This window comes from Salmo trutta, chromosome 21, assembly GCF_901001165.1.
Source record: "Salmo trutta chromosome 21, fSalTru1.1, whole genome shotgun sequence".
Classification (NCBI taxonomy): Eukaryota; Metazoa; Chordata; class Actinopteri; order Salmoniformes; family Salmonidae; genus Salmo; species Salmo trutta.
In genome coordinates, this window is record NC_042977.1 from 51,257,707 (window position 1) to 51,273,681 (window position 15,975).

The 15,975-nt window shown below is 45.0% G+C and overlaps 1 protein-coding gene across 1 annotated transcript in view; it reads left to right on the top strand.

The window, feature by feature from the left end:
* LOC115156489 (kinesin-associated protein 3) overlaps positions 1 to 15,975 on the top strand; it is a 64,779-nt gene that overhangs the window by 29,161 nt on the left and 19,643 nt on the right. Inside the window, exons 9-15 of the mRNA XM_029703911.1 lie at positions 1,697 to 1,833; positions 4,808 to 4,916; positions 5,795 to 5,907; positions 6,119 to 6,284; positions 7,351 to 7,476; positions 11,672 to 11,770; positions 12,058 to 12,143. Coding sequence (XP_029559771.1) covers positions 1,697 to 1,833; positions 4,808 to 4,916; positions 5,795 to 5,907; positions 6,119 to 6,284; positions 7,351 to 7,476; positions 11,672 to 11,770; positions 12,058 to 12,143 — 836 coding nt within the window. The remainder of the gene's footprint in view (positions 1 to 1,696; positions 1,834 to 4,807; positions 4,917 to 5,794; positions 5,908 to 6,118; positions 6,285 to 7,350; positions 7,477 to 11,671; positions 11,771 to 12,057; positions 12,144 to 15,975) is intronic.

The window sequence follows — 15,975 nt, forward strand, 5'->3', positions numbered from 1 at the left end:
GCCCAGTCTGTCAGGGACCTAGGTCGACAGGTTGTACCAGGTCCCTAGTTATGTCAGGGCCCAGGTCTTTCAAGCCAGTTCTGTACAGGGCCCAGGTCTGTCAGGGCCCAGGTCTGACAGGGCCCAGGTCTGTCAGGGCCCAGGTCTGTCAGGGCCCAGGTCTGACAGGGCCCAGGTCTGTCAGGGCCCAGGTCTGACAGGGCCCAGGTCTGTCAGGGCCCAGGGCTGACAGAATCTGTGCAGAAGATCTAGGTGACTTCAGATTCTAGTAGGCTGAGGGCCGGGTGCTGCAGACCGTTCGAGTGCCCTCGCCAATTCATTGATATAAATGTTGAAGAGGGTGGGCTGAGGGTAATGTTGAAAAGTTTAAGAATAGCCCCATTTGAATATGTGGTTTAGGATACCATCAACACCACAGGCTTTTTGGGGGTTGGAGGGTTTGTATGTTGTCCTGTAGTTCATCCAATGTAATTGGAGAATCCAGTGGGTTCTGCTGGTCTTTAATAGCTGACTCTATGATTTGTAAGGAATCATGGATACAGTCTGTTTTTGCTCTCGGTTCTTGGTTGCTAGGGCGGCAGGTAGCCTAGCAGTTAAAAGCGTTGGGCCAGTAAGCGAAAGGTTGTTGGTTCGAATCTCCGTGCCAACTAGATGAAACGTCTGTCGATGTGCCCTTGAGCAAGGCACGTAACCCTCATTGACCCTGTAAGTCGTTCTGCATCAGAGTATCTGCTAAATGAATAAAAAGTAAAAATGTCTGAAAAGATTGGAGAAGTGGTTTATCCAAACATCTCCGTTTAGGATCGATAACTCTTCATGTAGTTCTTTGATTTAGTGTTTTACAATTCTCCCAGAAGTGGTTAGATTCTGTGGATTATTTAATTACATTGAGCTGATTTCTGACGTGCTGTTCCTTCTTTTTCCGTAGTGTATTTCTGTGTAGTTTTAGTGATTCACCATAGTGAAGGTGTAGACTCAGGTTATCTGGGTCTCTGTGTTTTTGGGTTGGATAGGTTTCTCAATTTCTCTCTCTCTCTTTTGCTCTCTATCTGTCTCTGTTCTCCCTTCCTCTCTCTGTCTCTGTTCTCCCTTCCTCTCTCTGTCTCTGTTCTCCCTTCCTCTCTCTGTCTCTGTTCTCCCTTCTCTCTCTGTCTCTGTTCTCCCTTCTCTCTGTCTCTGTTCTCCCTTCCTCTCTCTGTCTCTGTTCTCCCTTCCTCTCTCTGTCTCTGTTCTCTCTTCCTGTCTGTTCTCTCTTCCTCTCTCTGTCTCTGTTCTCCCTTCCTCTCTCTGTCTCTGTTCTCTCTTCCTCTCTATCTGTCTCTGTTCTCTCTTCCTCTCTCTGTCTCTGTTCTCTCTTCCTGTCTGTTCTCTCTTCCTCTCTATCTGTCTCTGTTCTCTCTTCCTCTCTCTGTCTCTGTTCTCTCTTCCTCTCTATCTGTCTCTGTTCTCTCTTCCTCTCTCTGTCTCTGTTCTCTCTTCCTGTCTGTTCTCTCTTCCTCTCTATCTGTCTCTGTTCTCTCTTCCTCTCTCTGTCTCTGTTCTCTCTTCCTCTCTCTGTCTCTGTTCTCTCTTCCTCTCTTCCTCTCTCTGTTCTCTCTTCCTGTCTGTTCTCTCTTCCTGTCTGTTCTCTCTTCCTGTCTCTCATTCTACTGATGAACCTACCATATCAATCTATCTGTAATGTATCAGGTTTGAGCTGGTTTAATGTGTAGTAATGTGTTCCTTCTCTCAGGCGACGAGAACCACAAGCAGATGGCCATGTGTATCCTGTACCACATCAGTGTTGATGACAGGTTCAAGTCCATGTTCGCCTACACAGACTGCATCCCACAGGTAACAATACAACACCTGATCCTAGACCATTACCTACACAGACTGCATCCCACAGGTAACAATACAACACCTGATCCTAGACCACTACCTACACAGACTGCATCCCACAGGTAACAATACAACACCTGATCCTAGACCAGCACCTACACAGACTGCATCCCACAGGTAACAATACAACACCTGATCCTAGACCACTACCTACACAGACTGCATCCCACAGGTAACAATACAACACCTGATCCTAGACCATTACCTACACAGACTGCATCCCACAGGTAACAATACAACACCTGATCCTAGACCAGCACCTACACAGACTGCATCCCACAGGTAACAATACAACACCTGATCCTAGACCATTACCCACACAGACTGCATCCCACAGGTAACAATACAACACCTGATCCTAGACCACTACCTACACAGACTGCATCCCACAGGTAACAGTACAACACCTGATCCTAGACCACTACCTACACAGACTGCATCCCACAGGTAACAATACAACACCTGATCCTAGACCACTACCTACACAGACTGCATCCCACAGGTAACAATACAACACCTGATCCTAGACCACTACCTACACAGACTGCATCCCACAGGTAACAATACAACACCTGATCCTAGACCACTACCTACACAGACTGCATCCCACAGGTAACAGTACAACACCTGATCCTAGACCAGCACCTACACAGACTGCATCCCACAGGTAACAATACAACACCTGATCCTAGACCATTACCTACACAGACTGCATCCCACAGGTAACAATACAACAGGTGTAGTAGACCTTACAGTGAAATGCTGAATACAACAGGTGTAGTAGACCTCACAGTGAAATGCTGAATACAACAGGTGTAGTAGACCTCACAGTGAAATGCTGAATACAACAGGTGTAGTAGACCTCACAGTGAAATGCTGAATACAACAGGTGTAGTAGACCTCACAGTGAAATGCTGAATACAACAGGTGTAGTAGACCTTACAGTGAAATGCTGAATACAACAGGTGTAGTAGACCTTACAGTGAAATGCTGAATACAACAGGTGTAGTAGACCTTACAGTGAAATGCTGAATACAACAGGTGTAGTAGACCTCACAGTGAAATGCTGAATACAACAGGTGTAGTAGACCTTACAGTGAAATGCTGAATACAACAGGTGTAGTAGACCTCACAGTGAAATGCTGAATACAACAGGTGTAGTAGACCTTACAGTGAAATGCTGAATACAACAGGTGTAGTAGACCTCACAGTGAAATGCTGAATACAACAGGTGTAGTAGACCTCACAGTGAAATGCTGAATACAACAGGTGTAGTAGACCTCACAGTGTAATGCTGAATACAACAGGTGTAGTAGACCTTACAGTGAAATGCTGAATACAACAGGTGTAGTAGACCTCACAGTGTAATGCTGAATACAACAGGTGTAGTAGACCTCACAGTGAAATGCTGAATACAACAGGTGTAGTAGACCTTACAGTGAAATGCTGAATACAACAGGTGTAGTAGACCTCACAGTGAAATGCTGAATACAACAGGTGTAGTAGACCTCACAGTGAAATGCTGAATACAACAGGTGTAGTAGACCTCACAGTGTAATGCTGAATACAACAGGTGTAGTAGACCTTACAGTGAAATGCTGAATACAACAGGTGTAGTAGACCTCACAGTGTAATGCTGAATACAACAGGTGTAGTAGACCTCACAGTGAAATGCTGAATACAACAGGTGTAGTAGACCTTACAGTGAAATGCTGAATACAACAGGTGTAGTAGACCTCACAGTGAAATGCTGAATACAACAGGTGTAGTAGACCTCACAGTGAAATGCTGAATACAACAGGTGTAGTAGACCTTACAGTGAAATGCTGATACAACAGGTGTAGTAGACCTCACAGTGAAATGCTGAATACAACAGGTGTAGTAGACCTCACAGTGAAATGCTGAATACAACAGGTGTAGTAGACCTCACAGTGAAATGCTGAATACAACAGGTGTAGTAGACCTCACAGTGAAATGCTGAATACAACAGGTGTAGTAGACCTCACAGTGAAATGCTGAATACAACAGGTGTAGTAGACCTCACAGTGAAATGCTGAATACAACAGGTGTAGTAGACCTCACAGTGAAATGCTGAATACAACAGGTGTAGTAGACCTTACAGTGAAATGCTGAATACAACAGGTGTAGTAGACCTTACAGTGAAATGCTGAATACAGTTGTAGTAGACCTTACGTAATGCTAGGTGTAGTAGACCTTACAGTGAAATGCTGAATACAACAGGTGTAGTAGACCTTACAGTGAAATGCTGAATACAACAGGTGACCTTACAGTGAAATGCTGAATACAACAGGTGTAGTAGACCTCACAGTGAAATGCTGAATACAACAGGTGTAGTAGACCTCACAGTGAAATGCTGAATACAACAGGTGTAGTAGACCTTACAGTGAAATGCTGAATACAACAGGTGTAGTAGACCTTACAGTGAAATGCTGAATACAACAGGTGTAGTAGACCTCACAGTGAAATGCTGAATACAACAGGTGTAGTAGACCTTACAGTGAAATGCTGAATACAACAGGTGTAGTAGACCTCACAGTGAAATGCTGAATACAACAGGTGTAGTAGACCTCACAGTGAAATGCTGAATACAACAGGTGTAGTAGACCTCACAGTGAAATGCTGAATACAACAGGTGTAGTAGACCTTACAGTGAAATGCTGAATACAACAGGTGTAGTAGACCTCACAGTGAAATGCTGAATACAACAGGTGTAGTAGACCTCACAGTGAAATGCTGAATACAACAGGTGTAGTAGACCTCACAGTGAAATGCTGAATATATTTATGTTCAGTGTTTATATTTTGGTTCAGTGTTTATATTTTGGTTCAGTGTTTATATTTCTGTTCAGTGTTTACATTGCTAACATGCTAACATGCTAACTTAGCGCTCTGTGTTAACTCAACAGTTGATGAAGATGTTATTTGAGCACGGTGAGGAGAGGATCGATGCTGAGCTCATCTCCTTCTGTATCAACCTGGCAGCTAACAAGAAGAACGCTCAGCTCATCTGTGAAGGTAGGGAGGACCACTATCAGTTATACAGCTCATCTGTGAAGGTAGGGAGGACCACTATCAGTTATACAGCTCATCTGTGAAGATAGGGAGGACCACTATCAGTTATACAGCTCATCTGTGAAGGTAGGGAGGACCACTATCAGTTATACAGCTCATCTGTGAAGGTAGGGAGGACCACTAGGAGTTATACAGCTCATCTGTGAAGGTAGGGAGGACCACTATCAGTTATACAGCTCATCTGTGAAGGTACAGACCACTATCAGTTATACAGCTCATCTGTGAAAATACAGACCACTATCAGTTATATAGCTCATCTGTGAAGGTAGGGAGGACCACTATCAGTTATATAGCTCATCTGTGAAGGTAGGGAGGACCACTATCAGTTATATAGCTCATCTGTGAAGGTAGGGAGGACAACTAGGAGTTATACAGCTCATGTGTGAAGGTAGGGAGGACCACTAGGAGTTATACAGCTCAATCGGTGAAGGTACAGACCAGTATCCGTTATACAGCTCACCTGTGAAGGTAGGGAGGACCACTATCAGTTATACAGCTCACCTGTGAAGGTAGGGAGGACCACTATCAGTTATACAGCTCACCTGTGAAGGTAGGAAGGACCACTATCAGTTATACAGCTCACCTGTGAAGGTAGGGAGGACCACTATCAGTTATACAGCTCACCTGTGAAGGTAGGGAGGACCACTAGGAGTTATACAGCTCATCTGTGAAGGTCCAGACAACAGATGTATCAGAGATGGTCTGGTGATTTTAAGACCCGTAGAAATATGTCAACCTCCATGTGTCATAAATGAATGAATTAGTATAAATATTTCACATGCTGTTGAATAACTAATGAATGCTTGATTCCCTTCCCTCAGGTAATGGTCTGAAGATGTTGATGAAGAGAGCTCTGAAGCTGAAGGATCCTTTACTTATGAAGATGATAAGGAACATCTCTCAACACGACGGACCACCCAAACACCTCTTCATCGTTAGTACTAAATTCATGTCGCATTTGAATGATTTGATCAAGCAGATGTTGTAATACTGGATTGGTTGAAAAGACTGATGAAAGCATGATGAAGCACCCAGCTATGAAGCCGTGTTATTAAAGCGTCCTGTTACCATGAGGCAGAGAGGAGAGGAGACTGTATGAGTGAAGTGTTTGCTAAGTGACTTACTAACAGACTGGTCTCCTTCAGGACTATGTAGGAGACCTGGCAGCCCAGATCAGTCCAGATGAAAACGAAGAGTATGTGATCGAGTGTCTGGGGACCCTGGCTAACCTCACCATCGCCGATCTGGACTGGGAACTGGTGCTGAAGGAGTACAACCTAGTACCTTACTTTAAAGACAGGCTCAAACCAGGTGAGTGAATTCTACAACCACCTGAAAGGAACCGAAGCCCACACATTCCACCACAAAGCCCTCACCTACAGAGAGATGAACCTAGAGGAGAGTCCCCTCAGAGCCCTCACCTACAGAGAGATGAACCTAGAGAAGAGTCCCCTAAGCAAGCTGGTCCTGAGGCTCTGTTCACAAACAGACCCCACAGAGTCATCACCTACAGAGAGATGAACCTGGAGAAGAGTCCCCTCAGCAAGCTGGTTCTGAGGCTCTGTTCACAAACACAAACAGACCCCCACAGAGCCTCAGAACAGAAACACAATTAGACCCAACCAAATTATGAGAAACCAAAAGACCACTGTGACTGACCTAAAATTAAGAAAATCCTTAACTATGTACAGACTCAGTGAGCATAGCCTTGCTATTGAGAAAGGCCGCTGTAGGCAGACCTGGCTCTCAAGAGAAGACAGGATATGTGCCCACTGCCGATGAAAATGAGGTGGAAACTGAGCTGCACTTCCTAACCTCCTGTCCAATGTATGACCACATTAGAAATACATACTTCCCTCAAATCAAATGTATTTATATAGCCCTTCTTACATCAGCTGAAATCTCAAAGTGCTGTACAGAAATCCAGCCTAAAACCCCAAACAGCAAGCAATGCAGGTGTAGAAGCACGGTGGCTAGGAAAAACTCCCTAGAAAGGCCAGAACCTAGGAAGAAACCTAGAGAGGAACCAGGCTATGAGGGGTGGCCAGTCCTCTTCTGGCTGTGCCGGGTGGAGATTATAACAGAACATGGTCAAGATGTTCACATGTTCATAGATGACCAGCATGGTCAGATAATAATAATCCCTGACCCCTGTGTGTTGTCATCAGGCTCTCTGACCCCTGAACTCTGTGTGTTGTCATCAGGCTCTCTGACCCCTGAACTCTGTGTGTTGTCATCAGGCTCTCTGACCCCTGAACTCTGTGTGTTGTCATCAGGCTCTCTGACCCCTGACCCCTGTGTGTTGTCATCAGGCTCTCTGACCCCTGTGTGTTGTCATCAGGCTCTCTGACCCCTGACCCCTGTGTGTTGTCATCAGGCTCTGCAGAGGATGATCTGATACTAGAGGTGGTGATCATGATTGGGACGGTGTCCATGGACGACAGCTGTGCCGCCATGTTGGCCAAGTCTGGCATCATCCCTGCTATTATAGAACTACTGAATGGTAAGACAGACATCATCCCTGCTATTATAGAACTACTGAATGGTAAGACATCATCCCTGCTATTATAGAACTACTGAACGGTAAGACAGACATCATCCCTGCTATTATAGAACTACTGAACGGTAAGACAGACATCATCCCTGCTATTATAGAACTACTGAATGGTAAGACATCATCCCTGCTATTATAGAACTACTGAACGGTAAGACATCATCCCTGCTATTATAGAACTACTGAATGGTAAGACAGACATCATCCCTGCTATTATAGAACTACTGAATGGTAAGACATCATCCCTGCTATTATAGAACTACTGAACGGTAAGACAGACATTATCCCTGTTATTATAGAACTACTGAATGGTAAGACATCATCCCTGCTATTATAGAACTACTGAACGGTAAGACATCATCCCTGCTATTATAGAACTACTGAACGGTAAGACATCATCCCTGCTATTATAGAACTACTGAATGGTAAGACATCATCCCTGCTATTATAGAACTACTGAATGGTAAGACATCATCCCTGCTATTATAGAACTACTGAACGGTAAGACAGACATGATCCCTGCTATTATAGAACTACTGAATGGTAAGACATCATCCCTGCTATCATAGAACTACTGAACGGTAAGACAGACATTATCCCTGCTATTATAGAACTACTGAATGGTAAGACATCATCCCTGCTATTATAGAACTACTGAATGGTAAGACATCATCCCTGCTATTATAGAACTACTGAATGGTAAGACATCATCCCTGCTATTATAGAACTACTGAACGGTAAGACATCATCCCTGCTATCATAGAACTACTGAACGGTAAGACAGACATCATCCCTGCTATTATAGAACTACTGAACGGTAAGACAGACATTATCCCTGCTATTATAGAACTACTGAATGGTAAGACATCATCCCTGCTATTATAGAACTACTGAATGGTAAGACATCATCCCTGCTATTATAGAACTACTGAATGGTAAGACAGACATCATCCCTGCTATTATAGAACTACTGAATGGTAAGACATCATCCCTGCTATTATAGAACTACTGAATGGTAAGACAGACATCATCCCTGCTATTATAGAACTACTGAACGGTAAGACAGACATCATCCCTGCTATTATAGAACTACTGAACGGTAAGACAGACATCATCCCTGCTATTATAGAACTACTGAACGGTAAGACATCATCCCTGCTATTATAGAACTACTGAATGGTAAGACATCATCCCTGCTATTATAGAACTACTGAATGGTAAGACATCATCCCTGCTATTATAGAACTACTGAACGGTAAGACATCATCCCTGCTATTATAGAACTACTGAATGGTAAGACATCATCCCTGCTATTATAGAACTACTGAATGGTAAGACATCATCCCTGCTATTATAGAACTACTGAATGGTAAGACAGACATCATCCCTGCTATTATAGAACTACTGAATGGTAAGACACCATCTCCATATTAATGCTCATGATGTTCGACGAGCAGGTGTCCACATACTTTTGTAGGGGTACAGGATAGATAATAGACAGTAACAGCAGTATACTGTATGGTAGGGGTAAAGGATAGATAATAGACAGTAACAGCAGTATACTGTAGGTAGGGGTAAAGGATAGATAATAGACAGTAACAGCAGTATACTGTAGGTAGGGGTAAAGGATAGATAATAGACAGTAACAGCAGTATACTGTAGGTAGGGGTAAAGGATAGATAATAGACAGTAACAGCAGTATACTGTAGGTAGGGGTAAAGGTTTTTGCCATGATTCTCCCATACTGCCCCCGTCTGAGTGATTGAAGCGGGGAGAACAGGGCGAGGCTTTGGTGGCTGGGGTCCATGATGATGTTCTTGTCCTTCCTGAGACACCTGGTGGTGTAGGTGTCCTGTAGGGCAGGCGGTGTGCACTCAATGGTGCGTTCGTTTGCACGTATCACCGTCTGAAGAGCCTCGCGGTCAGCGGCGGTGGAGTTACCGTACCAGGCTGTGATGCAGCCTGACAGAATGCTCTTGATGGTGCTCCTGTAGAACACTGTGATGCAGCCTGACAGAATGCTCTCGATGGTGCTCCTGTAGAACACTGTGATGCAGCCTGACAGAATGCTCTCGATGGTGCTCCTGTAGAACACTGTGGTGCAGCCTGACAGAATGCTCTCGATGGTGCTCCTGTAGAACACTGTGGTGCAGCCTGACAGAATGCTCTCGATGGTGCTCCTGTAGAACATTGTGATGCAGCCTGACAGAATGCTCTCGATGGTGCTCCTGTAGAACACTGTGATGCAGCCTGACAGAATGCTCTCGATGGTGCTCCTGTAGAACACTGTGATGCAGCCTGACAGAATGCTCTCGATGGTGCTCCTGTAGAACACTGTGAGGGCCCTCGGGGGGACGGGACGGATTTCTTCAGCATCCTGAGGTTGAAGAGTCGCTGTCGTGCCTTCTTCACCACAGTGTTCAAGTGGTTAGACCATTTCAGCATCTCTGGGAATGTGTATGCCAAGGAATTGTAGTTATTACTGGTCCCTCATGAAGTCCACAATCAGCTCCTTTGTTTCGCTAACGAAGGAGAGGTTGTTCACCTGGCGCAACGCCGTCAGAGTGCCTGTAGGTTGTCTTGTCATTGTAGGTAATCAGGTCTACTACTGTGGTGTCGTCAGTTAACTTGATGATGGCAACTGTGTGAGGCCAGTCAGTCATGGATATACAGGGAATACAGGAAGGGACTGAGGAGCGTACCCTTGTGGGGCGCCCATATTGAGAATCAGTGTCGAGGAACGTAATGTTGTGATCTGTGGTTGGCCCGTCAGGAAGTCCAGGACCCAGTTGCACAGGGAGGAGTTCAGACCCAGGACCGTGAGCTTTGTATCGAGCTTATAGGACACTATGGTGTTGACGGCCCAGCTGTAGCCAATGAACAACGTCCTCACCTACGCATTCCTCTTGTCCAGGTGAGTGAGGGAGGTGTGCAGTGCCGTGGCGATTGCGTTGTCCTGGATCTGTCAGGGTGGTAGGCGAATTGGAGAGGGTCGAGTGTGTCGAGGAGTTGATATGGTCTTTGACTTGATGAGACCTGGATCAGAACCAATATGACTGGGCTTCTTATTGAGCTGATGAGACCTGGATCAGAACCAAATATGACCGGGCTTCTTATTGAACTGATGAGACCTGGATCAGAACCAATATGACCGGGCTTCTTATTGAACTGATGAGACCTGGATCAGAACCATTATGACCGGGCTTCTTATTGAACTGATGAGACCTGGATCAGAACCAATATGACCGGGCTTCTTATTGAACTGATGAGACCTGGATCAGAACCATTATGACCGGGCTTCTTATTGAACTGATGAGACCTGGATCAGAACCAATATGACCGGGCTTCTTATTGAACTGATGAGACCTGGATCAGAACCAATATGACCGGGCTTCTTATTGAACTGATGAGACCTGGATCAGAACCAATATGACCGGGCTTCTTATTGAACTGATGAGACCTGGATCAGAACCAAATATGACCGGGCTTCTTATTGAACTGATGAGACCTGGATCAGAACCAAATATGACCGGGCTTCTTATTGAACTGATGAGACCTGGATCAGAACCATTATGACCGGGCTTCTTATTGAACTGATGAGACCTGGATCAGAACCAATATGACCGGGCTTCTTATTGAACTGATGAGACCTGGATCAGAACCAATATGACCGGGCTTCTTATTGAACTGATGAGACCTGGATCAGAACCAATATGACTGGGCTTCTTATTGAACTGATGAGACCTGGATCAGAACCAATATGACTGGGCTTCTTATTGAACTGATGAGACCTGGATCAGAACCAATATGACTGGGCTTCTTATTGAACTGATGAGACCTGGATCAGAACCAATATGACCGGGCTTCTTATTGAACTGATGAGACCTGGATCAGAACCGAGAAGTGGATTGGCTAGCCATATATCTTTTCAGACGATTCGGGAAAACGATACCTTGCCTGGCGAAATACAGACTTCTCACAACATTGCTCAGCCTCTCACACATAAAGATAAGAAAGACTTCATACTGTTCAAAACGATCTGAACGATGTTAAACGTTGATCTGTGGTGTGGTTTGAGATATTGGGTTTTGTTTGCCTTCTTGACGAAAGCCACTCTGTCTAAGACGGTTGTTTCTCCCTGCAGCCCAACAAGAGGACGATGAGTTCGTGTGTCAGATCGTCTACGTGTTCTACCAGATGGTGTTCCACCAGGCTACCAGGGAGGTCATCATTAAAGAGACACGTATCCTTCCTACCCACAATGCACTGCTTCTTACGTTTTTTTAAAACATGTTGATGCATAGTCCATTTTTATTTGTTGTATTTTTACCGGTTAATACTTGAGTAAAGCGTGAAATATATTTTTTCAGTTTGAACTACTAAAGCCCATTATTCTCTGAATGCTCTTCCTCACCCTCATCCTCCTCCTCCTCCTATGGAAAACCATATCATTACTGTACGTTGGCTGTTTGGGCTTTGAACCAGCGTCCTCAGACTTCCCAGAATTGTAACCCTTAACCCTCATCTCAGAGGCTCCGGCGTACCTTATCGACCTGATGCACGACAAGAATGCTGAGATACGCAAGGTCTGTGACAACACTCTGGACATAATCGCTGTAAGTAACATACTATTACTGAATTAAACACTATAAACAGAGGTAGAAACACATGTCACTACTGGACCTGAGGGGCAGCAGTCCTCTCTGTACCCCAGTCTCTCTGAGGGGTATCCTGTCTGTACCCCAGTCTCTCTGAGGGGTATCCTGTGTGTACCCCAGTCTCTCTAAGGGGTATCCTCTCTGTACCCCAGTCTCCCTGAGAGGTATCCTGTGTGTACCCCAGTCTCTCTGAGGGGTATCCTCCTCTCTGTACCCCAGTCTCTCTGAGGGGTATCCTGTGTGTACCCCAGTCTCTGTGAGGGGTATCCTGTGTGTACCCCAGTCTCTCTGAGGGGTATCCTCCTCTCTGTACCCCAGTCTCTGTGAGGGGTATCCTGTGTGTACCCCAGTCTCTCTGAGGGGTACCCTCCTGTCTGTACCCCAGTCTCTCTGAGGTGTATCCTGTGTGTACCCCACTCTCTCTGAGGGGTATCCTCCTCTCTGTACCCCAGTCTCTCTGAGGGGTATCCTGTGTGTACCCCAGTCTCTGTGAGGGGTATCCTGTGTGTACCCCAGTCTCTCTGAGGGGTATCCTACGAAGCAAGCTACATCTGCTCAGGATTTTATGAAGCTAGCCAGCTTCAGTTAGCTTCACATTCCAGGTCTCATTCGTACTACGACGGTGGAATTTATTAAATGTAGCATTTTTTAAAAAAATGTTTAAAGGGGAAGATCAGCTTTAATATTGTTGATAGATTGTTGCTTCCATCAATGTAATTGTCTGCATCATTTCCAATCCCTCATATATTGTTTGGTGAATTGGTATATGTACACTACCGTTCAAAAGTTTGGGGTCACTTCGAAATGTCCTTGTTTTTGAAAGAAATGCAATTTTTTTGGTCCGTTAAAATAACATCAAATTGATCAGAAATACAGTGTAGACATTGTTAATGTTGTAAATGTTTTTATTTTTTTATTTATTTCACCTTTATTTAACCAGGTAGGCAAGTTGAGAACAAGTTCTCATTTACAACTGCGACCTGGCCAAGATAAAGCAAAGCAGTTCGACAACATACAAAAACACAGAGTTACACATGGAGTAAAACAACATACAATCAATGATGCAGTAGAAAAAAATAAGACTATATACAATGTGAGCAAATGATGTGAGATAAGGGAGGTAAAGGCAAAATAGGCCATGGTGGCAAAGTAAATAAAGTATAGCAAGAAAAACACTGGAAAGGTAGATTTGTAGTTTGAAGAAAGTTCAAAGTTAAAATATAAATAATATGGTGCAAAGGAGCAAAATAAATAAATACAGTAGGGGAAGAGGTAGTAGTTTGGGCTAAATTATAGATGGGCTATGTACAGGTGCAGTGATCTGTGAGCTGCTCTGACAGCTGGTGCTTAAAGCTAGTGAGGGAGATAAGTGTTTCCAGTTTCAGAGATTTTTGTAGTTCGTTCCAGTCATTGGCAGCAGAGAACTGGAAGGAGAGACGACCAAAGGAGGAGTTGGCTTTAGGGGTGACCAGAGAGATATACCTGCTGGAGCGCGTGCTACAGGTGGGTGCTGCTATGGTGACCAGTGAGCAGAGATAAGGGGGGACTTTACCTAGCAGGGTCTTGTAGATGACCTGGAGCCAATGTGTTTGGCGACAATTATGAAGCGAGGGCCAGCCAACGAGAGCGTACAGGTCGCAGTGGTGGGTAGTATATGGGGCTATGGTGACAAAATGGATGGCACTGTGATAGACTGCATCCAGCTTGTTGAGTAGGGTATTGGAGGCTATTTTGTAAATTACATCGCCGAAGTCGAGGATTGGTAGGATGGTCAGTTTTATGAGGGTATGTTTGGCAGCATGAGTGAAGGATGCTTTGATGCGAAATAGGAAGCCAATTCTAGATTTCACTTTGGATTGGAGATGATTGATGTGAGTCTGGAAGGAGAGTTTACAGTCTAACCAGACACCTAGGTATTTGTAGTTGTCCACAAATTCTAAGTTAGAACCATCCAGAGAAGTTATGCTGGACGGGCGGGCAGGTGCAGGCAGCGATCGGTTGAAGAGCATGCATTTAGTTTTACTTGTGTTTAGGAGCAGTTGGAGACCACGGAAGGAGAGTTGAATGGCATTGAAGCTCGTCTGGAGGGTTGTTAACACAGTGTCCAAAGAAGGGCCAGAAGTATACAGAATGGTGTCATCTGCGTAGAGGTGGATCAGAGATTCACCAGCAGCAAGAGTGACATCATTTATGTATACAGAGAAAAGAGTTGGCCCAAGAATTGAACCCTGTGGTACCCCCATAGAGACTGCCAGAGGTCCAGACAGTAGGCCCTCCGATTTGACACACTGAACTCTGTCAGAGAAGTAGTTGGTGAACCAGGCGACGCAATCGTTTGAGAAACCAAGGCTACTGAGTCTGCCGATGAGGATGTGGTGATTAACAGAGTCAAAAGCTTTGGCCAGGTCAATGAATACGGCAGCACAGTATTGTTTCTTATCGATGGCGGTTACGATGTCATTTAGGACCTTGAGCGTGGCTGAGGTGCACCCATGACCAGCTCTGAAACCAGATTGCATAGCGGAGAGGGTGCGGTGGGATTCGAAATAGTCGGTAATCTGTTTGTTGACTTGGCTTTCGAAGACCTTAGAAAGGCAGGGTAGGATGGATATAGGTCTGTAGCAATTTGGGTCAAGAGTGTCACCTCCTTTGAAGAGGGGGATGACAGCAGCTGCTTTCCAATCTATGGGAATCTCAGACGACACGAAAGAGAGGTTGAACAGGCTAGTAATAGGGGTTGCAATAATTTCGGCAGATAATTTTAGAAAGAAAGGGTCCAGATTGTCAAGCCCAGCTGATTTGTAGGGGTCCAGATTTTGCAGCTCTTTCAGAACATCAGCTGAATGGATTTGGGAGAAGAAGAAATGGGGGAGGCTTGGGCGAGTAGCTGTGGGGGGTGCAGTGCTGTTGAATGCAGTAGGGGTAGTTAGGTGGAAAGCATGGCCAGCCGTAGAAAAATGCTTATTGAAATTCTCAATTATAGTGGGCTTATCGGTGGTGACAGAGTTTCCTATCCTCAGTGCAGTGGGAAGTTGGGAGGAGGTGTTCTTATTCTCCATGGACTTTACAATGTCCCAGAACTTTTTAGAGTTGGAGTTGCACGAAGCAAATTTCTGTTTGAAAAAGCTAGCCTTGGCGTTTCTAACTGCCTGTGTGTATTGGTTTCTAACTTCCCTAAAAAGTTGCATATCGCGGGGGCAGTTCGATGCTAATGCAGAACGCCACAGGATATTTTTGTGTTGGTTAAGGGCAGTCAGGTCTGGGGAGAACCATGGGCTATATCTGTTCCTGGTTCTAAATTTCTTGAAAGGGGCATGCTTATTTAAGATGGAGAGGAAGGCATTTTTAAAAAATAACCAGGCATCCTCTACTGACGGGATGAGGTCAATATCCTTCCAGGATACCAGGGCCAGGTCGATTAGAAAGGCTTGCTCGTTGAAATGTTTCAGGGAGCGTTTGACAGTGATGAGTGGAGGTCGTTTGACCGCTGACCCATTACGGGTGCAGGCAATGAGGCAGTGATCGCTGAGATCTTGGTTGAAAACAGCAGAGGTGTATTTAGAGGGCACGTTGGTTAGGATGATATCTATGAGGGTGCCAGTGTTTACGGATTTGGGGTTGTACCTGGTAGGTTCATTAATAATTTGTGTGAGATTGAGGGCATCAAGCTTGGATTGTAGAATGGCTGGGGTGTTAAGCATGTCCCAGTTTAGGTCACCTAGTAGTACGAGCTCTGAAGATAGATGGGGGGCAATCAGTTCATATAGGGTGTCCAGAGCACAGCTAGGGG